The 23,710-nt window shown below is 48.0% G+C and overlaps 1 protein-coding gene across 1 annotated transcript in view; it reads left to right on the top strand.

The window, feature by feature from the left end:
- LRRC55 (leucine rich repeat containing 55) overlaps positions 1-4,072 on the top strand; it is a 30,823-nt gene extending 26,751 nt beyond the window's left edge. Inside the window, exon 3 of the mRNA XM_084631600.1 lies at positions 3,552-4,072. Within this exon, the coding sequence (XP_084487726.1) occupies positions 3,552-3,634 (83 nt within the window). The 3' untranslated portion in view covers positions 3,635-4,072. The remainder of the gene's footprint in view (positions 1-3,551) is intronic.
- The last annotated feature ends 19,638 nt before the right edge of the window (positions 4,073-23,710 follow it).

Raw genomic sequence — 23,710 nt, 5'->3', positions numbered from 1 at the left:
CACTATGTTGTAGCAATAGTACCTTCACCTTATTGGTTTTTGCCTCCTTTCCCAGCTGTCATTCTGAATGCCTTTTAGCAGCTTCTGCAGAAGATACCTTGTCCTTTTCAGCTCCCTAGCCTGTTTAGCTACCACATATGCTCCAGAAGCTGTATTGTGCTTGTCCCCACAGCTGCTACATGTTAGCTCTACTTCTGCACAGCTTTTGTACCAATGCCCCTCTCCACATCTGCCCACTTTTATGTTTCCTCTACATACATTTACCACATGTTCAAACTTGTGGCACTTATAACATCTCAAAGGGTGGTTTAGTCCAAACCATCTGAGACCACACTTTACCCTTGCCAGGTTAAGCACTTCCTCTAAATGCTATTTGCACAGCTGTGGACTGCTTGTTGTTATCTCCCCCTCTTCTACTAATTAACCACTAAACGAATCACACCTGTGACCTGTTCCCCACCTGTACTTTTTAAATGTCATCCTCAGTAACTTCCAGTGTGATCCCTTATATTATCCTTCTTGTTCCCATCATCATAGATTGTGGCTGGCAATCTGCTTTTATTTTCCCTAGACTTGTAATGTTAAGCAGTTTTCCAGCCTGTTCTTTATTGGTACACTTCACCTGTGAAATCTCCACTGTATAATCTGCTAGCTCTTGACAGACCTCCAATACTTTCCCTAATCCATTCAGTTATTTTTAAGTGATTAATGGCTCCTATCTTTCCTTCTTTACTCAGCAATTTAACAATTACAGTATTTTGGTTTTCCACCCTACTCTTTGTTCCCTTTCTGCCTGCTTCTTCTGATTCAGAAAGTTCTGTTCTTTTTTCTAACTTACACCCAGTCTTCATTCCTGGCTGCTTCACTCTGACTGTCTAGTGTGACTTCTGTGCTAGTCATCCTACTTTCCCCTCCCCAGCATGTCCAACTAACCTGTTCCACTTCTCTCCACCTTTCTTCTAGCTAAGGCCAGCTTGCTCCTGCTGGAGTCTTTTCAGCCCTTTCTCTTTCCAGACCTCTTCCTGACCCAGTGGTCACATGACTTTCATTCTCCCCACCTGGGGAGGTGAATTAACTTTGTCACAGGTGGACTGCAGGTCTGTCTCCCCTTAAAGGGCCAGCCACCCAGTGACACTCCCATAGCATGTCCTTGTTTCAGGGGAATGGATGCAGCCTGTGTGAGGCATGTATTTCTACAGTCGCTGGTTGTTTAGGCCCAGAGCTGGGTGTGGAAATGCCTAGAGCTCCACTGTCAATCTCATGAGAGGGACAGGGCCAAATGTGCTGTACAAGTACTTTCCCTGGGCCCAGGGATAAGCTCTACAAACTCCTCACAGTGCACAGGAAACTCTGCCTGAGGTCAGGACAGAGATCAAGGAGAGAATGCAGCCTTCATGCAACTAACCAACCACTGAGTTATTATTTATTATTGGTTCAGTGTTTTAATAGCACATTGATTGCCCAAGCCTGGTCTGCACTTAAGAATTAGATCAACCTAGCTACGTCACTCAGGGCTGTGGGGAAACTTTTGCATGCTCAGTGTAGATGCACTAGAATTTCTTCTGTCACCCTAGTGACCGACTCTTGGAGAGTTAGATTAACTACATTGAAGGAAAAAACCCTTCCCTGGATAGAGGAAGCATCCACACTATGGCAACACTACAGTGACACAGCTGCAGTACTGTAGCTGTACCACTGTAGCATAGACATGGTTTTCCTGAGAAAATCTGATCCTTCCTATGGCTGCTGCTATCTCTGCCAGTGATTGCTCTCCTTTTCCTCTGCCTCCCATTCTGGTTCTCTCAGCCTTCCCTGTCTGTACGTCTCCCCGTTGTGTCCTCTGCATTGCCATTCCCTGTAGCAACTCTCAATTTCCACACTGTGAGTGTCGCTCCCTCCCCTGTTTCCATCCACTACAACCATCAGTGATTAAGTAGTTAATGTTAGCTCGGCGCAGTCATCACTGGGCTTTAAAGTGGGTACTTCACTCAGATTAATAAAGGACATGGGAGTTCACTCTTCTTAGCCCTGGTCTACACTAGGACTTTAGGTCGCATTTAGCAGTGTTAAATCGATGTAAACCTGCACCCATCCACACGATGAAGCCCTTTATTTCGACTTAAAGGGCTCTTAAAATCAATTTCCTTACTCCACCCCTGACAAGTGGATTAGCGCTTAAATTGGCCTTGCCAGCTTGAATTTAGGGTACTGTGGACACAATTCGACGGTATTGGCCTCCGGGAGCTATCCCAGAGTGCTCCATTCTGACCGCTCTGGACAGCACTCTCAACTCAGATGCACTGGCCAGGTAGACAGGAAAAGAACCACAAACTTTTGAATCTCATTTCCTGTTTGGCCAGCGTGGCAAGCTGCAGGTGACCATGCAGAGCTCATCAGCACAGGTGACCATGATGGAGTCCCAGAATCACAAAAGAGCTCCAGCATGGACCGAACGGGAGGTACGGGATCTGATCGCTGTATGGGGAGAGGAATCCGTGCTATCAGAACTCCGTTCCAGTTTTCGAAATGCCAAAACCTTTGTCAAAATCTCCCAGGGCATGAAGGACAGAGGCCATAACAGGGACCAGAAGCAGTGCCACGTGAAACTTAAGGAGCTGAGGCAAGCCTACCAGAAAACCAGAGAGGCAAATGGCCGCTCTGGGTCAGAGCCCCAAACATGCCGCTTCTATGATGAGCTGCATGCCATTTTAGGGGGTTCAGCCACCACTACCCCAGCCGTGTTGTTTGACTCCTTCAATGGAGATGGAGGCAACACGGAAGCAGGTTTTGGGGACGAAGAAGATGATGATGATGATGAGGTTGTAGATAGCTCACAGCAAGCAAGCGGAGAAACCGGTTTTCCCGACAGCCAGGAACTGTTTCTCACCCTGGACCTGGAGCCAGTACCCCCTGAACCCACCCAAGGCTGCCTCCTGGACTGGGCAGGCGGAGAAGGGACCTCCGGTTAGTGTACCTTTTAAATACTATACATGGTTTAAAAGCAAGCGTGTGAAAGGATTAATTTGCCCTGGCATTCGCGGCTCTCCTGGATGTACTCCCAAAGCCTTTGCAAAAGGTTTCTGCGGAGGGCAGCCTTATTGCGTCCTTCATGGTAGGACACTTTACCACTCCAGGCCAGTAACACGTACTCGGGAATGATTGTACAACAAAGCATTGCAGTGTATGTTTGCTGGGGTTCAAACAACATCCGTTCTTTATCTCTTTGTGTTATCCTCAGGAGAGTGAGATATCATTCATGGTCACCTGCTTGAAATACGGTGCTTTTCTTCAGGGGACACTCAGAGGAGCCCGTTCCTGCTGGGCTGTTTGCCTGTGGCTGAACAGAAATGTTCCCCGCTGTTAGCCACGGGGAGGGGGGTGGGTTGAGGGGGTAGCCACGCGGTGGGGGGAGGCAAAATGTGACCTTGTAACGAAAGCACATGTGCTATGTATGTAATGTTAACAGCAAGGTTTACCCTGAAAGAGTGTAGCCACTGTTTTATAAAATGTGTCTTTTTAAATACCGCTGTCCCTTTTTTTTTCTCCACCAGCTGCATGTGTTTCAATGATCACAGGATCTTCTCCTTCCCAGAGGCTAGTGAAGATTAGAAAGAAAAAAAAAACGCACTCGTGATGAAATGTTCTCCGAGCTCATGCTGTCCTCCCACACTGACAGAGCACAGATGAATGCATGGAGGCAAATAATGTCAGAGTGCAGGAAAGCACAAAATGACCGGGAGGAGAGGTGGCGGGCTGAAGAGAGTAAGTGGCGGGCTGAAGAGAGTAAGTGGTGGGCTGAAGACAGGGCTGAAGCTCAAATGTGGCGGCAGCGTGATGAGAGGAGGCAGGATTCAATGCTGAGGCTGCTGGAGGATCAAACCAATATGCTCCAGAGTATGGTTGAGCTGCAGCAAAGGCAGCTGGAGCACAGACTGCCGCTACAGCCCCTGTGTAACCAACCGCCCTCCTCCCCAAGTTCTATAGCCTCCACACCCAGACGCCCAAGAACGCAGTGGGGGGGCCACTGGCCAACCAACCACTCTGCCACAGAGGATTGCCCCAAAAAAAGAAGGCTGGCATTCAATAAATTTTAAAGTTGTAAACTTTTAAAGTGCTGTGTGGCATTTTCCTTCCCTCCTCCACCACCCCTCCTGGGCTACCTTGGTAGTCATCCCCCTATTTGTGTGATGAATGAATAAAGAATGCATGAATGTGAAGCAACAAGGACTTTATTGCCTCTGCAAGCGGTGATCAAAGGGAGGAGGGGAGGGTGGTTAGCTTACAGGGAAGTAGAGTGAACTAAGGGGCGGGGGGTTTCATCAAGGAGAAACAAAGAGAACTTTCACACCGTAGCCTGGCCAGTCATGAAACTGGTTTTCAAAGCTTCTCTCATGCTTACCGCGCCCTCCTGTGCTCTTCTAACCTCCCTGGTGTCTGGCTGCGCATAACCAGCAGCCAGACTATTTACCTCAACCTCCCACCCCGCCATAAACGTCTCCCCCTTACTCTCACAGATATTGTGGAGCACACAGCAAGCAGTAATAACAGTGGGAATATTGGTTTCGCTGAGGTCTAAGCGAGTCAGTAAACTGCACCAGCGCGCCTTTAAACGTCCAAATGCACATTCTACCACCATTCTGCACTTGCTCAGCCTGTAGTTGAACAGCTCCTGACTACTGTCCAGGCTGCCTGTGTACGGCTTCATGAGCCATGGCATTAAGGGGTAGGCTGGGTCCCCAAGGAGAACTATAGGCATTTCAACATCCCCAACAGTTATTTTCTGGTCTGGGAATAAAGTCCCTTCCTGCAGCTTTTGAAACAGACCAGAGTTCCTGAAGATGCGAGTGTCATGTACCTTTCCCGGCCATCCCACGTTGATGTTGGTGAGACGTTCCTTGTGATCCACCAGAGCTTGCAGCACTATCGAAAAGTACCCCTTGCGGTTTATGTACTCGGCGGCTTGGTGCTCCGGTGCCAAGATAGGGATACGGGTTCCGTCTATGGCTCCACCACAGTTAGGGAATCTCATTGCAGCAAAGCCATCCACTATGACCTGCACATTTCCCAGGGTCACTACCCTTGATATCAGCAGATCTTTGATTGTGTGGGCTACTTGCATCACAGCAGCCCCCACAGTAGATTTGCCCACTCCAAATTGATTCCCAACTGACTGGTAGCTGTCTGGCGTTGCAAGCTTCCACAGGGCTATCGCCACTCGCTTCTCAACTGTGAGGGCTGCTCTCATCTTGGTATTCATGCGCTTCAGGGCAGGGGAAAGCAAGTCACAAAGTTCCATGAAAGTGCCCTTACACATGCGAAAGTTTCGCAGCCACTGGGAATCGTCCCAGACCTGCAACACTATGCGGTCCCACCAGTCTGTGCTTGTTTCCCGAGCCCAGAATCGGCGTTCCACAGCATGAACCTGCCCCATTAGCACAATGATGCATGCATTGGCAGGGCCCATGCTTTCAGAGAAATCTGTGTCCATGTCCTGATCACTCACGTGACCGCACTGACGTCGCCTCCTCGCCTGGTACTGCTCTGCCCGGTTCTGGTGCTGCATATACTGCTGGATAATGTGTGTGGTATTTAATGTGCTCCTAATTGCCAAAGTGAGCTGAGTGGCCTCCATGCTTGCCTTGGTATGGCGTCCTCACAGATAAAAGGCGCGGAACGATTGTCTGCCGTTGCTCTGACGGAGGGAGGGGGACTGACGACACAGCTTACAGGGTTGGCTTCAGGGAGCTAAAATCAACAAAGGGGGTGGCTTTACATCAAGGAATATTTCAGGGAGGACTTCACAGAGGGTTCCAATAAGAAAAGGTGCACCTAAGTTATTGTTCTTATTGGAACAAGGAGGTTAGTCTGGCCTCTGATTGATAAATGGCTAGATTTACCTCGCTGCACCTTCTCTGTGGGTATGTCTACATTACGAAATTAGGTCGAATTTATAGAAGTCGGTTTTTTAGAAATCGGTTTTATATATTCGAGTGTGTGTGTCCCCACAGAAAATGCTCTAAGTGCATTAAGTGCATTAACTCGGCGGAGCGCTTCCACAGTACCGAGGCAAGCGTCGACTTCCGGAGCGTTGCACTGTGGGTAGCTATCCCACAGTTCCCGCAGTCTCCGCTGCCCATTGGAATTCTGGGTTGAGATCCCAATGCCTGATGGGGCTAAAACATTGTCGCGGGTGGTTCTGGGTACATATCATCAGGCCACCGTTCCCTCCCTCCCCCCGTGAAAGCAAGGGCAGACAATCATTTCGCGCCTTTTTTCCTGATTTACCTGTGCAGACGCCATACCACGGCAAGCATGGAGCCCGCTCAGGTAACCGTCACCCTATGTCTCCTGGGTGCTGGCAGACGCGGTACGGCATTGCTACACAGTAGCAGCAACCCCTTGCCTTGTGGCAGCAGATGGTACAGTATGACTGGTAGCCGTCATCGTCATGTCTGAGGTGCTCCTGGTCGCCTCTGTGAGGTTGATCAGGAGCGCCTGGGCAGACATGGGCGCAGGGACTAAATTTGGAGTGACTTGAGCAGGTCATTCTCTTTAGTCCTGCAGTCAGTCCTATTGAACCGTCTTATGGTGAGCGGGCAGGCGATACGGACTGCTAGCAGTCGTACTGTACCATCTTCTGCCGAGCAGCCATGAGATGTGGATGGCATGCAGTCCTTCTGCACTGTCTGCTGCCAGCCAAAGATGTAAAAGATAGATGGAGTGGATCAAAACAAGAAATAGACCAGATTTGTTTTGTACTCATTTGCTTCCCCCCTTCCCCTGTCTAGGGGACTCATTCTTTTAGATCACACTGCAGTCACTTACAGAGAAGGTGCAGCGATGTAAATCTAGCCATGTATCAATCAGAGGCCAGGCTAACCTTCTTGTTCCAATAAGGACAATAACTTAGGTGCACCATTTCTTATTGGAACCCTCCGTGAAGTCCTGCCTGAAATACTTCTTGATGTAAAGCCACCCCCTTTGTTGATTTTAGCTCCCTGAAGCCAACCCTGTAAGCGCCCCTCCCAGCGTCAGAGCAATGGCAAACAATCGGGCATCTGAGAGTGCTGTCCAGAGCAGTCACAATGGAGCACTCTGATGGGGCTAAAACATTGTCGCGGGTGGTTCTGGGTACATGTCGTCAGGCCCCCGTTCCCTCCCTCCCTCCATGAAAGCAAGGGCAGACAATCATTTCGTGCCTTTTTTCCTGAGTTACCTGTGCAGACGCCATACCACGGCAAGCATGGAGCCCGCTCAGGTCTCACCCTATGTCTCCTGGGTGCTGGCAGACGCGGTACGGCTTTGCTGCACAGTAGCAGCAACCCATTGCCTTCTGGCAGCAGACGGTGCAATACGATTGGTAGTCGTCCTCGTCGTGTCCGAGGTGCTCCTGGCCACGTTGGCTGGGAGCGCCTGGGCAGACATGGGCGCAGGGACTAAATTTGGAGTGACTTGACCAGGTCATTCTCTTTAGTCCTGCAGTCCTATTGAACCGTCTTATGGTGAGCGGGCAGGCGATACGGACTGCTAGCAGTCGTACTGTACCATCTTCTGCCAGGCAGGTAAGAGATGAGGATTGCTAGCAGTCGTATTGTACCATCTTATGCCAGGCAGGCAAGAGATGAAGATGGCTAGCAGTCGTACTGTACCATCTTCTGCTGAGCAGCCATGAGATGTGGATGGCATGCAGTCCTTCTGCACCGTCTGCTGCCAGCCAAAGATGTAAAAGATAGATGGAGTGGGTCAGAACAAGAAATAGACCAGATTTGTTTTGTACTCATTTGCCTCCTCCCCTGTCTAGATCACACTGCAGTCACTCACAGAGAAGGTGCAGCGAGGTAAATCTAGCCATGTATCAATCAGAGGCCAGGCTAACCTCCTTGTTCCAATAACAACGATAACTTAGGTGCACCATTTCTTATTGGAACCCTCCGTGCAGTCCTGCCTGAAATACTCTTTGATGTACAGGCACACCCTTTGTTGATTTTAGCTCCCTGAAGCCAACCCTGTAAGCCGTGTCGTCAGTCGCCCCTCCCTCCGTCAGAGCAACGGCAGACAATCGTTCCGCGCCTTTTTTCTGTGCGGACGCCATACCAAGGCAAGCATGGAGGCCGCTCAGCTCACTTTGGCAATTAGGAGCACATTAAACACCACACGCATTATCCAGCAGTATATGCAGCACCAGAACCTGGCAAAGCGATACCGGGCGAGGAGGCGACGTCAGCGCGGTCACGTGAGTGATCAGGACATGGACACAGATTTCTCTGAAAGCATGGGCCCTGCCAATGCATGCATCATGGTGCTAATGGGGCAGTTTCATGCTGTGGAACGCCGATTCTGGGCTCGGGAAACAAGCACAGACTGGTGGGACCACATAGTGTTGCAGGTCTGGGACGATTCCCAGTGGCTGCGAAACTTTTGCATGTGTAGGGGCACTTTCATGGAACTTTGTGACTTGCTTTCCCCTGCCCTGAAGCGCATGAATACCAAGATGAGAGCAGCCCTCACAGTTGAGAAGCGAGTGGCGATAGCCCCGTGGAAGCTTGCAACGCCAGACAGCTACCGGTCAGTTGGGAATCAATTTGGAGTGGGCAAATCTACTGTTGCGGCTGCTGTGATGCAAGTAGCCCACGCAATCAAAGATCTGCTGATATCAAGGGTAGTGACCCTGGGAAATGTGCAGGTCATAGTGGATGGCTTTGCTGCAATGGGATTCCCTAACTGTGGTGGGGCTATAGACGGAACCCATATCCCTATCTTGGCACCGGAGCACCAAGCCGCCGAGTACATAAATCGCAAGGGGTACTTTTCGATAGTGCTGCAAGCTCTGGTGGATCACAAGGAACGTTTCACCAACATCAACGTGGGATGGCCGGGAAAGGTGCATGACGCTCGCATCTTCAGGAACTCTGGTCTGTTTCAAAAGCTGCAGGAAGGGACTTTATTCCCAGACCAGAAAATAACTGTTGGGGATGTTGAAATGCCTATAGTTCTCCTTGGGGACCCAGCCTACCCCTTAATGCCATGGCTCATGAAGCCGTACACAGGCAGCCTGGACAGTAGTCAGGAGCTGTTCAACTACAGGCTGAGCAAGTGCAGAATGGTGGTAGAATGTGCATTTGGACGTTTAAAGGCGCGCTGGCGCAGTTTACTGACTCGCTTAGACCTCAGCGAAACCAATATTCCCACTGTTATTACTGCTTGCTGTGTGCTCCACAATATCTGTGAGAGTAAGGGGGAGACGTTTATGGCGGGGTGGGAGGTTGAGGCAAATCGCCTAGCTGCTGGTTACGTGCAGCCAGACACCAGGGAGGTTAGAAGAGCACAGGAGGGCACGGTATGCATCAGAGAAGCTTTGAAAACCAGTTTCATGACTGGCCAGGCTACGGTGTGAAAGTTCTGTTTGTTTCTCCTTGATGAAACCCCCCGCCCCTTGGTTTACTCTACTTCCCTGTAAGCTAACCACCCTCCCCTCCTCCCTTTAATCATTGCTTGCAGAGGCAATAAAGTCATTGCTGCTTCACAGTCATGCATTCGTTATTCATTCATCACACAAATAGGGAGATGACTACCAAGGTATCCCAGGAGGGGTGGTGGAGGAAGGAAGGAAAATGCCACACAGCACTTTAAGCACAGCACTTTAAAAGTTTACAACTTTAAAATTTATTGAATGACAGCCTTCTTTTTTTTGGGTAATCCTCTGTGGTGGAGTGGCTGGTTGGCCGGAGGCCCCCCCACCGCGTTCTTGGGCGTCTGGGTGTGGAGGCTATGGAACTTGGGGAGGAGGGCGGTTGGTTACAGAGGGGCAGCAGTGGCAGTCTGTGCTCCAGCTGCCTTTGCTGCAGCTCAACCATACTCTGGAGCATATTGGTTTGATCCTCCAGCAGCCTCAGCATTGAATCCTGCCTCCTCTCATCACGCTGCGGCCACATTTGAGCTTCAGCCCTGTCTTCAGCCCGCCACTTACTCTCTTCAGCCCGCCACTTACTCTCTTCAGCCTGCCACCTCTCCTCCCGGTCATTTTGTGCTTTCCTGCACTCTGACATTATTTGCCTCCATGCATTCATCTGTGCTCTGTCAGTGTGGGAGGACAGCATGAGCTCGGAGAACATTTCATCACGAGTGCGTTTTTTTTTTCTTTCTAATCTTCACTAGCCTCTGGGAAGGAGAAGATCCTGTGATCATTGAAACACATGCAGCTGGTGGAGAAAAAAAAAGGGACAGCGGTATTTGAAAAGACACATTTTATAAAACAGTGGCTACACTCTTTCAGGGTAAACCTTGCTGTTAACATTACATACATAGCACATGTGCTTTCGTTACAAGGTCGCATTTTGCCTCCTCCCACCACGTGACTACCCCCTCAACCTTCCCCCCTCCCTGTGGCTAACAGCGGGGAACATTTCTGTTTAGCCACAGGCAAACACCCCAGCAGGAATGGGCTCCTCTGAGTGTCCCCTGAAGAAAAGCACTCTATTTCAACCAGGTGACCATGAATTATATCTCACTCTCCTGAGGATAACACAGAGAGATAAAGAACGGATTTTGGTTGAATGCCAGCAAACATACATTGCAATGCTTTGTTCTGCAGTGATTCCCGAGTACGTGTTACTGGCCTGGAGTGGTAAAGTGTCCTACCATGAAGGACGAAATAAGGCTGCCCTCTCCAGAAACCTTTTGCAAAGGCTTTAGGACTACATCTAGGAGAACCGCAAATGCCAGGGCAAAGTAATCCTTTCACATGCTTGCTTTTAAACCATGTATAGCATTTTAAAAGGTACACTCACCAGAGGTCCCTTCTCCGCCTGCTGGGTCCAGGAGGCAGCCTTGGGTGGGTTCGGGGGGTACTGGCTCCACGTCTAGGGTGAGAAACAGTTCCTGGCTGTCGGGAAAACCGGTTTCTCCGCTTGCTTGCTGTGAGCTATCTACAACCTCATCATCATCATCATCTTCTTCGTCCCCAAAACCTACTTCCGTATTGCCTCTATCTCCATTGAAGGAGTCAAACAACACGGCTGGGGTAGTGGTGGCTGAACCCCCTAAAATGGCATGCAGCTCATCATAGAAGCGGCATGTTTGGGGCTCTGACCCAGAGCAGCTGTTCGCCTCTCTGGTTTTCTGGTAGGCTTGCCTCAGCTCCTTCAGTTTCACGCGGCACTGCTTCGAGTCCCTGTTATGGCCTCTGTCCTTCATGCCCTGGGAGATTTTGACAAAGGTTTTGGCATTTCGAAAACTGGAACGGAGTTCTGATAGCACGGATTCCTCTCCCCATACAGCGATCAGATCCCGTACCTCCCGTTCGGTCCATGCTGGAGTTCTTTTGCGATTCTGGGACTCCATCATGGTCACCTGTGCTGATGAGCTCTGCATGGTCACCTGCAGCTTGCCACGCTGGCCAAACAGGAAATGAGATTCAAAAGTTCGCGGTTCTTTTCCTGTCTACCTGGCCAGTGCATCTGAGTTGAGAGTGCTGTCCAGAGCGGTCAGAATGGAGCACTCTGGGATAGCTCCCGGAGGCCAATACCATCGAATTGTGTCCACAGTACCCCAAATTCGAGCCGGCAACGTCGATTTAAGCGCTAATCCACTTGTCAGGGGTGGAGTAAGGAAATCGATTTTAAGAGCCCTTTAAGTCGAAATAAAGGGCTTCATTGTGTGGACGGGTGCAGGTTTAAATCGATTTAACGCTGCTAAATTCGACCTAAAGTCCTAGTGTAGACCAGGGCTGAGAGTGACTGCAGTGTGACCTAGAGGAATGAATCCCCTTGTTTTGATCCACTCCATCTATCTTTTACATCTTTGGCTGGCAGCAGACGGTGCAGAAGGACTGCATGCCATCCACATCTCATGGCTGCTCCGCAGAAGATGGTACAATAGGACTGCTAGCCATCCTCATCTCTTGCCTGTCTGGCAGAAGATGATGCAATAGGACTGCTAGCAATCCGTATCACCTGCCTGCTCACCATAAGATGGTTCAATAGGACTGACTGCAGGACTAAGGGAATGACTTGATCAAGTCACTCCAAATTTAGTCCCTGTGCCCACGTCTGCCCAGGCGCTCCTGATCGACCTCACACAGGCGACCAGGAGCACCTCGGACATGATGATGATGGCTACCAGTCCTATTGCACCGTCTGCTGCCACAAGGCAATGGGTTACTGCTGCTGAGTGGCAATGCAGTACCACGTCTGCCAGCACCCAGGAGACATACGGTGACAGTGAGCTGAGCGGGCTCCATGCTTGCCGTGGTATGGCGTCTGCACAGGTAACTCAGGAAAAAAGGTGCAAAACAATTGTCTGTCCTTGCTTTCACGGAGGGAGGGAGGGAGGGAGGGAACGGGGGCCTGACAATATGTACCCAGAACCACCCGCGACAATGTTTTAGCCCCATCAGGCATTGGGATCTCAACCCAGAATTCCAATGGGCAGCGGAGACTGCGGGAACTGTGGGATAGCTACCCACAGTGCAATGCTCCGGAAGTCGACGCTTGCCTCGGTACTGTGGAAGCGCTCCGCCGAGTTAATGCACTTAGAGTATTTTCTGTGGGGACACACACACTCGAATATATAAAACCGATTTCTAAAAAAACGAATTCTATAAATTTGACCTAATTTCATAGTGTAGACATACCCTTAGTCATTGTTTCAGGGTCCCTGTACAATCGAGACTTAAAATGTAGACCTACCTAGCTAGTGCACACTGGAGTGTGAAAAATTCACACCCTGACCATCCTAGTGAAGCCAACTTAACACCCAGTGTAAATGCAGCTAGGTCAAGGGAAGAATTCTTCCATCAATTTAGCCTCCACTCCTTGGAGAGTGGATTAGCTACAGCAAGAAAAATCCCTCTCCTGTTGATTTAGGAAGCATCTACATTATGGCACTACAGCTGTGCCTGCCTTAGTGTAGAATCACAGAATCACAGAATCTCAGGGTTGGAAGGGACCTCAGGAGGTCATCTAGTCCAAACCCCTGCTCAAAGCAGGACCGATTCCCAATTAAATCATCCCAGCCAGGGCTTTGTCAAGCCTGACCTTAAAAACTTCTAAGGAAGGAGATTGTAGCCCTTAGGCAAACAAGGAGGAATTTTTAGCGCAGCCCTTGAGTCCATTTCTGTGTTATTTATCCCACTGTGGGAGCCCAGGTTTCACTGTATTTGTCCTCCTTGTTTGTGTAGGTGAAGGCCTGGGCTGAGGGCTAGGATCCTTTCCTGCTAGGCTTTGTAGTTCCCACAGGCTGAGCCCTAACAGCAGTGGGGGGCGGATGTCAGCAAACTAAATGTTTGTGGAACCATTTGCAGTGGGAAGGAAAGTGTGAAAGTTGCTCAGGGTCTTTTCCTGCCTCTTTCAAGACACAGGGATGAACAAAGAGCCTGTGGCGTTCGCTTCAAAGGAAGAGGGAGCCCCTGCGATGCTGGAGTCAGAGACCTGGCTTCTGAGGCTTTTGTCTTCATTCATACAGGGAGATAATTGACACCCAGTCATTATCTGGATGCCCAATCCTCAGAGCTGACCAGACACTGGTAGAGTTTACCATGACGTAGCTAGATGAGATCAGCATTACATCTGCTACTCCTGGCTAACCCCACTACAAGCCTACACTCTCTAAAGTGCCACAAGGACTCCTTGTTGTTTTTGTCTCCACCAGGCACTCATCTACACATGGCGTTATTCCAGAATACCAAGTCCTGAATCATTCCATGTGTGGACTTTTGATTCTAGAATAACACTAGCTTGTCTCACCAAAAACTCTAAAAGTGCTTCATTAAGGAAATTACAGTCATCATCCCCATTTTACAGATGGGGATACTGAAGTACAGAGCAGGGAAGTGACTAGTCCAAGGTCACCCAGCAGGCTAGTGTCAGAGCCAGAAATAAAACCCAGGTCTTAGGCAAGTGCTGTAGCCATTAGGCCATGCTGACTTTGCAAGTAGATTAGGTGAGATTCAAGGCACTCTGATTCAAGAATTAACTTGTAAGTGTAGACAAGCCTTGTGTTTTTAATGCCCATTAGTTATCCCACGGTAAAATCACACTTTTTGTCAGTGAAGACATAGCCTTAGTGACACAATCAACATGGACTAATTCCAGTGTTGTCAATTATCCCAGCATTATTGTGAGACTCCTGATATTTGGTGTTCTCAGCTCTTGGACTGAGGTGATATGGTAAGAATTGCAGTTTTTATATTTAAGAAAACAAACAAACAAAAAAGTTCTAGCCTTCAGTTGGAGGAGAAAAATAAGCTGAGGGTAACCCTTCAGACACCAGAAAGTACAAAGAACCCCATATTTAAAAAAACTCATGATTGTTAAGACTATCTTGGAATTTTGAACCTTTGATGGTGGTGATGCTGTCCTTTACCTTAATGGGTCAAGTCTGATTTCCCTGATCTTGCTGGAGGACTCACTGGAGGTGTCTGGGATGTGGCCCATGAAAGTGCACAAGAATCCGAGAGGGGTGAATCTTTCACAACAACATTATTTCTCCCAAGTGTTTCTCGGGCCTTTGAGTTGATTGTGTGTTTGAGTGGCAAACAATTTCAATAAACAGCTCTGCCCCTACTAGCTAATCAGGTTTCACATCTATGGTAGCTCTGATGGCATTGTCCTACCAGTTCTCCAGTCACGCATAGAGTTTTCCAGGTTTGTGCTAGGTGCCGTATGCACACATAGTAAGAGTGTGTCTCTGCCTTGAGGAGCAAAGTCTAAATACACAAGACAGGCAAAGGACGAGAGAAAAGGATTATTATGGGGGGCTGGGCTAGATGACCTCTTGAGGTCCCTTCCAGCCCTATGTTTTTGTGAGTCTATTATTGTCCCCCATTTTAAAGATGGGGAAACTGATGCATGGAGTAATTTTTTAAAAGGTTTGGCCTGAACCTTTTGTGATCTTTTAAACCATGGTCAAAGGCGTGCAAAGTGATTTGCACTGGTGTAAGTGATAAAACAAGGGGGCTCACTCTCTAGCACCTCAGATCTCATTGGGCCATTTACCCCCATGTGGAAAACACACCTCACTCAGAATGGTGGCATTCTGCATCTGCCTTGCAGGGATGTAAATGACCACACAGGTAATGAACTGGACCCACACTGACGCACCCAAGGTCGCACGGTTGGTCTGGGGCAGAGCCTGGAACCTTTCCCAGGAAAACCCTTCTCTTCTTATTTAAACATTGTATTTAAAAAACATGCATTATTTTAAGGAAAATGGGCAAATACATCCCATGGATTTATGAATTTTCCCAAAGGGTCAAAAATATTAGGCCATGGTAATTAGGAAGACTACAAAAGAAACTGCGAAAAAACAAACAAAGGGAAACTTAATAAGGAACAGAGTAATCACCCTGCATCCTTTCCAAGCCTGAACAAAGGCTGCACCGGATACTCCATAGCAAGTATATGAAGGATGTAAATAGCAGGGATCATTTAGGGTGGAACTTAAGGAAGTGGCTAGGAGCTCTGGGATGAAAATAAGAAATGGATGATACTGGACAAGCATCAAGAAAACTGCTTGGTACTGAAATATTTGAACCCAATTGTTCTCTGGAATCATAGGCACTGACTCTGTGCGTGCTCTGGGGCTGGAGCACCCATAGGGAAAAACTAGTGGCAGCCAAGCTCCCTGCCCAGCCCCACCTCACCTCCCTCCGCCTCCTCCCGTGAGCGCGCCTACCTCCCAGTGCTTGATGAGGCCAAACAGCTGTAGCAAGCTCCAGGAGGGAGAGGAGAGGAGCGGGAACATGGCGCGTTCAGGGAAGGAGGTGAGGAAGAGGCGGGGTAGGGGCAGGGATTTGGGGAAGGAGTCAGAGTAGGGGCAGGGAGGGGGCGGAGGTGGGGCGGCGACTTTGGGCGAGGGGATTGGAATGGGGGCGGGAGGGGGCAGGGTAGGGGTGGAGTCGGGGCAGGGTCGGTGGCAGTCGGGGGTCAAGCACCCACCAGCACCAGTACAAGTTGGCTCCTATGTCTGGAATCATGTCCTTAAGGGAAAGTTGAGAGCCCTATTAACTGGGATTTTAATAAGAAGAAAGCAAGAATAAGACCACATATTTTTTGTTACAATAGGACCAAGAGCTCTCATGCTTGGCACTATGCAGACATAAAGACAGAGACAGTCCTTGCCCACATGAATTTACAGTCTAAATGGGCAAGGCAGACAAAAGCTGGGAGGGGAAACTGAGGCACAGAATGGGGACGTGACTTGCCTGGGTCAGTACCAGAATTGGGAACAGAACGCAGGTCTCCTCTAGAGTCTGACTGCAGTGGCCAATACAATGACGACGATGAGTTACTTATTAATTAATTAACATTTGTGTGCAGAGATGAAGATGTGCGTGCCATCTTACTGCAGAATCCAAAACCAAAATCTTTGTTAAGTTTCCATTTAGATTGCTCAGTACTATTCAAGAGAAAAAGTTCATCCTTTTAAAACACATCCAGTTGTGCAAATCACAAGAGCAGGTCACCTACAAATTTCTGACACTAATTGTAAGTGCTCATTTCGGGCCATTGAAGGGAAAACATAGGCCTCATCTACACTACTCACTTTGCTGGTTATAATAATGTCGCTTAGGGGTGTGGTTTTTATTTACATCATTTGTAGTCTCGCAAAAGCCCTAGTGTAGACAGTTATACTTGCAAAAAAGTCCTTTTGCCAGAATAGCTTTTTTCATTCTGGGAAGTAGTACAAGCTCTGTCAGCAAAAGGACTTGTATAAACTGTATAAACTGCATTGTGCAGAGAGTGGTCACTTTGGCTGGGCTATCACCAGCAGGAGAGTGGGTTTGTGTGTGGGGGGGTGGAGGGTGAGAAAACCTGGGTTTGTGCTGGAAATGGCCCACCTGATGATCACTTTAGATAAGCTATTACCAGCAGGACAGTGGGGTGGGAGAAGGTATTTTTTCATATTCTCTGTGTATATATAAAGTCTGCTGCAGTTTCCACGGTATGCATCCGATGAAGTGAGCTGTAGCTCACGAAAGCTCATGCTCAAATAAATTGGTTAGTCTCTAAGGTGCCACAAGTCCTCCTTTTCTTTTTTAGTATAAACTGCCTCTCCACTAAGAGGGTTTGCTAGTATAGAGATATAGTTAAATCTTTTCTAGTCAGACCTGGCCTTACTCAATGATCGGCACGCAGATAACCTTAACTCTTTCCCTGAAACGAAAGGTGCTAAGTACAAAGTCTAAACAAACCAAATGATCTACTGATCACACAACTTCCCCTTGGGACTGTGCATGAAAACTTTAATACCTTACTTTAATTCATACAGAGCTTATCAAAAGCCAGGCCTTTCATATAACCAAACACCTATTACAAAATCAAAAATACTTTAACAATTCCAGACTATCTATATCCATCTCCATACATCACCATCTGGCTCTCTCTGTAGTGCTCACTTTAGTTAATAGCCTTCTTTTCATCCCTAAATACCAACCCACGTTACAAAGGAAGTCAGTATCATTATCCCTTTTTACAGGTGGGGAAAATGAGGCACAGGGAGGCTGTTATTTGTCCATAGTCATGCAGCAGGCCAGTAGTCGAACTAGCAATAGAACTCAGGTCTCCTGAAACCCCACCCAGTGCTCTATCCACAAGGCCAAACTGCCTCTCTGATAACCACATCTAAAGAACAGACTTTTCCTCCCGAGACTAATACGGCATGTGCTCCTGATTAGACTAATAGCATGAGAGACAAAGCTACTGACGGAACATAGACTAAACACAATTTACTATGATGCTGGACCAGAAGAATACGTCCATTACACTGAGACAGAGACAACACTTGTCATAACAAAAGGAAAACTAGATACCCCAGAATAGATAATATACATGTACTGAATGCTCAATTATCTGATTGTATAACGTTGATAAGGTACGTAAAGGCTTGGCCTAACTCACATCAAAGTCAAAGGAAAATCTAGTCTTGACTACAGTTGGTCAACTTTTTTGCCTCAAAACTTTTTTTCTTTTATGAAGAAACTGTTTTTCTTTTCCTTTTTGACTAAATGGAAATTGCCTTTAAACAATGTTGGTTTTCATCAATCCCCCACCATCTCCCCTTCTCCACCCACACCCAAAAAAATGGGGTTTTGTCCAAAAAAATTTCCATTTTCAGGGGTTTTTTTTAGGAAAACCTGAAATTTTGTCATGAACATTTTTTGCAGGGGGAAAAATATTAAAAAATCCTGACCAAGTCCACCCTTTGACTTCAATAAGTGTGGTATCTGGCCACAAAAACGGACACGCATCCAGGGTCAGAGGCTTTGGGAGGGAATTCAAAGGCTCTCCTTGAGCCTCCTGTCTCAGCAACTGCTCTAGCTTAAAACCTGTGGCTTGAAGCCATATCTCCCCTAGTAGTGCTTTAGTGGTACAGCTATATGCCATGCTGGCAAAACACTCCTAGTTTGAATGCAGCTTAGACAATCAGAGTTGTGCTTTTGCCAGTATAGCTTATTCTACGACCCCGAACGAAACAAGCTAGGCTGGTAAAAGCACAGTTTGGCCAGGATAACTGTGTCAACACAAGGACTGGTGATGGGACTTCACATGCACTGTATCATAGAATAGCTGGGTTGGAAGGGACCTCAGGAGGTCATCTAGTCCAACCCCCTGCTCAAAGCAGGACCAATCCCCAATTTTTGCCCCAGGTCCCTAAATGACCCCCTCAAAGATTGAACTCACAATCCTGGGTTTAGCAGGCCAATGCTCAAACCACTGAGCTATCCATCTTCCCCTAAGGTCATGCTGGCAGAGGCAAGGTCCTGCTGGCGGGGGTGGGGTCATGCCGGCAGGGGCAAAGTCATGCTGGTGGGAGCGAGCTCACGCCATTCCTGGAAATCCCAGAATGTCCAGTATTCTGGAGATGCAAGATTGGACACCCTTGTGTACGCTAGGGACTTCTGTGGGCACAGCTATGTCGGGTTAGGGATCAGACCCAGGAGTGGCGGAAGTTCTCTAAAAGTGAAGGGGCCACTGGTGACCAAACCATGGCCCCGCCCACCATGCTGCCACTTCCCTGAAGGCCCCACCCCTGTACCACTCCTTTCCCTTAGGCTCCGCCCCATTTTTCCTCTTCCCCCCCAAGATCTTACCCCTCTCCATCATCTCCCCCACATTGCTCACCCTACTCCAGAGCCCCTGATCAGACCTCTTCATGTTCCTCACCAACATAGCTACACTGGCAGAAATCTGTGTAGCAGAGAGCCTCAGTGAGGAAAGACTTTGTAGGTCACTCTCTAGTTGGCTGGGCCAGCCAGTGCCAACCCCTGCATATTTGCAATAGAATCGCTGCTTTCGAGACTATCTCGGTGCATCTCAGCCTCCTGCTGGTATCTGAAGGACAACAAATCAATTTGTACTTTTTGTTTTGTTCATGATAATTGTTTTGTGATTTTTAATTAATTAAATTAATTAACTTATAATGATAATACCTTACCCAAGAGTTTTTCATCTGTAGACCTCAAAGCACTTGACAAAGGAAGCCAGTAACATTATTCCCATTGTGCAGATCGAGAAGTTGAGGCACAGGGAGGTGACACGATTTGTTCAATATCACCCAGCAGCAGAGCCAAGACTAGAAACGAGGTCTCCTGAAGGCCTGGCCTATGTGCTCCCCACTAGGCAACACTACCTTCCTTCTTCTTAGTGTATGCGCAACATGCCTCAGGTGGCCTGTGATCAGGATTAATCACCGAATTTGGGCCGCTAGTTGGATCACTAGCTTCCTCGGTGCAGGCCGGGTACTGATGGGGAATGGATGTGAATGCTGATCCATGCCACTGTTGCCAATCCTTCTCCTTCCTCCCACTCAAATCTCAGAATAGGTGGTTTCAGTCCTTGCCTACAGACAGCCCCCCAACCTGAAGCAAATACTCACCAGCAACCACATACCACACAACAGAACCACTAACCCAGGAACCTATCCTTCCAACAAAGCCCGTTGCCAACTGTGCCCACATATCTATTCAGGGGACACCATCACAGGGCCTAATAACATCAGCCACACGATCAGAGGCTCGTTCACCTGCACATCCACCAATGTGATATATGCCATCATGTGCCAGCAATGCCCCTCTGCCATGTACATTGGTCAAACTGGACAGTCTCTACGTAAAAGAATAAATGGACACAAATCAGATGTCAAGAATTATAACATTCATAAACCAGTCGGAGAACACTTCAATCACTCTGGTCACGCGATTACAGATATGAAAGTTGTGATATTACAACAAAAAAACTTCAAATCCAGACTCCAGCGAGAAACTGTTGAATTGGAATTCATTTGCAAATTTGATACAATTAACTTAGGCTTGAATAGAGACTGGGAGTGGCTAAGTCATTATGCAAGGTAACCTATTTCCCCTTGTTTTTTCCTACCCCCCCCCCCTCAGACTTTCTTGTTAAACCCTGGATTTACGCTGGAAATGGCCCACCTTGATTATCATACACATTGTAAGGAGAGTGGTCACTTTAGATAAGCTATTATCAGCAGGACAGTGGGTTTGTGTGTGTGGTGGTGGTGGGGGGGGTGGTGAGAAAACCTGGATTTGTGCTGGAAATGGCCCAACTTGATTATCATACACATTGTAAGGAGAGTGATCACTTTAGATAAGCTATTACCAGCAGGAGAGTGGGGTGGGAGGAGGTATTTTTTCATGCTTTGTGCGTATATAAAAAGATCTTCTACACTTTCCACAGTATACATCCGATGAAGTGAGCTGTAGCTCATGAAAGCTTATGCTCAAATAAATTGGTTAGTCTCTAAGTTGCCACAAGTACTCCTTTTCTTTTTGAGAATAGGTGGTATTTTTCTAAAAGCTCCAGCTCCTAGAATCATATGAGTTTGTTCAAATCTCAGGTTTAATTTTAAACTGTAATTAGTTCCTAGCCCTCTGTGGAGGAAAGCTTCAAAATTTGAGCCTCAAAAGCTCAAATCCCAAACTACTGACTTTATCTGAGTTGTTCTGGATTGACACTGTCCAGTCTTCAGGGCAGGGACTGTCTTTTTGTTAGGCACTTGTAGACAGCCTCACATTAGAGCCTCTTTCTTTTTTTAAGAAAATTTCCACAAAAACATGAGGAAAATCATTTTAATCCCAAATTTCCACAGGAAATTTTTACTTTTCATCCAAAAAAATGAACATTTTCAGTTAAACCCACAAAGTGTTTGGTTTTTCAGCTGACCAACCCTCCAAAGTTGGTCCAGAGTCAAGGGAAGTGAGGCAATATATTTTATTGGACCAACTCTGTTGGTGAAAGAGACAAGCTTGCATGCTACACAGAGCTTTCCCTTTGGCCTGACAAAGGAACTCACAGTGCCACAGTTAAATATAAGGTGGAACTCCAGTGGTTTTCCACAGACAGGAAGCACTTTTTGCAAAAAAATAACCCCAAAATTCTCCAAAAATTCATTTAATCAAAAAACCAATTTTCCAACAAAAATTATTTTGACAGAAAATTTGCTGTCAGCCCTGCCTAGTATAATGGATCCCTGATCCATGACTAAGCCTCCCACCAAATAATAATATTAATCACGGTCACAAAGATGAGAAGTTGGCTGGGGGCTCTCACAGTATAAACCCATGTGCTGATCTTGCAGTAAGCTATTTCCCAACAGCAGCTTCAAAAGGCTGCCCTCTCCCAACCAATCCAATCAAGTGGGAAGCCACTGCCTAATGGGGATTCCTTGCTGAGCGACAGAAGTCTCTCTCGCTCTCTATTCCCTGCCCCTGCTGTAAATGAGTGAACTGACTGCAAAAGTAAAAGTGTTCCATTTGCAGAATTAAGCATAAACCTGCCAGGAACACAAACATTATGCAAGTTCACTTCCCTTCAGTGCATTCAGAAATATTTGTAATTGCTAGTTAGATTGCTACATGTGTATCTTCCTAGCTATTGAGTCAATCTCTGAGGCCCTTAACTTTTTCATTTCATAGAATCATAGAATATCAGAGTTGGAAGAGACCTCAGGAGGTCATCTAGTCCAACCCCCTGCTCAAAGCAGGACCAACCCCAACTAAATCAACTGAAGTGTTAGTGTTTCAATAGCCTTAATTGTGCATAGGGTTCCCCCCTTCCAACCTCCTCCCTGCAGTTAATACACCAATATTTAGTGATGGACCCACCCCCCTCCCTGCTCCTGAGTGAAGGAAAGAAGTTTTGTCGCAAAATTTTCAACCAGCCCTCCTCAGGATTTCACGTCGTCCACTTCAGCCATGGAACTATCCCAGAACCCGCCTTTGTAACTGGGAAGCATCTGAATCTAGTGGTTGGGATAGGAGGTGCAGGTCGGAGAAGGTAAAGATTAGACCTGTGTCATGGAGCAGCCATTACATCCTGCAGTTTGAGGTTGGAGTGCACTATCTATCCCATTAGGATGATGGATCAGATTCAATGGTTTGCCCAAGGAGGGTAATAGAACTGGATGAGCTGTAGATGGCTCTGAGGAACCAAGGGACCTGTCTAGCAATGGCTTGGTCATGCCTCAGTATTCCTAATCACCGAGTCTTTCCCCACAGGTGCACTGAGTTTATTCTGTCCCTGTCTCAGCAGGGAGTGCAGTGGCTTAGGCTCTGTCCTCACTATAGAATGAGCCAGATTTGAATTACCCTATCAAAGCGTGACTCAGACACCATTTCTCCTCCACCTGCCACCTGTTTATGTTGGTTCTGAGCTTGCCTGTCCATCTAGAGTGGACAGCGCCAAACTGCAACATGAGGCCTATGGACACTGACTCCAATTTAGGGCATGTCTACACTACAATCTTAAATCAATCTATGTTAAGTCGACTTACAGCTGGTGCAGTAATTACTGCAGTGGCTGATGTCCACACTCCCCTCCTTCTGTCGGTGGTGCACGTCCTCACCAGGAACGCTTCCACTGACTGAAGAGGGGCAGTCTGAGGGGCTGAGAGCCAAGGATCTCAGCTCCATGCACAGTTCCCCACCAGCAGCCCAGTTGCCCCACGGATGTTTGCTTCCTGCTCCCAGCTGGGAGCGAGGGGGCCAGCGGTGTGGGGCTTCTCACCTCCGTGCTCTCAACTGGGGCGGGAGGGCGGGGGAAAGTTGCCCAGGGCTTCTTGCTTCTGGCGAGTAGATCCATGCCCGGAGCCTGGTCTGCCTGGAAGCTGGGACCCAGGATCCAGGAGGGCAGCAGGCTCCCCGTGGAGAGAGGGGAGCCTGGGTGGCAGCCCGGCTTTGAGCCAAGACCCAGCAGCAACCCAGCTGGGGAGCCAGGAACTGGCTTTCTTGTTAACCTCATGGCTCCAGAGGTGAAATGGACAAGAATGACAGCCAACAGCTGATGTAAGGAACTCAGTGTCTACACAGATGCTGTGTCACTCTAACTACACTGACAATAGCCCTATACCTCTTGTGGAGGTGGAGTTATGTCAGTGTAGTAGGGCACTTACATCAGCGGGAGCAAGACTGTGGCATAGACACTGACAGAGTTAGGTCGACATAAGCTGTTGTGTTGACCTAACTCTGAAGCGTAGACCAAGTCTCAAGCTTTGTCTACACTAGCACTTTTGTTGGCAAATCTTCCGTTGGTCAGGGATGTGAAAAAAACACCCTGACATAGCTAATGCCGCTTGTTCAGGCAAAGCCCAGCTACACGGGAGACCTTATAGAGGCACAGCTGTAGTGGTACAGCTGTGCCGCTTAAGGTCCGTAGTGTAGACAGCCTCAGTGTCTGGCTGCTCATGCTCAGTG

This window comes from Lepidochelys olivacea (genome assembly GCF_965140295.1).
Source record: "Lepidochelys olivacea isolate rLepOli2 genome assembly, chromosome: 6".
Lineage (NCBI taxonomy): Eukaryota > Metazoa > Chordata > Testudines > Cheloniidae > Lepidochelys > Lepidochelys olivacea.
The sequence above is the reverse complement of the archived record's forward strand: the minus strand, read 5'-3'. Positions and strand labels throughout refer to the sequence as shown.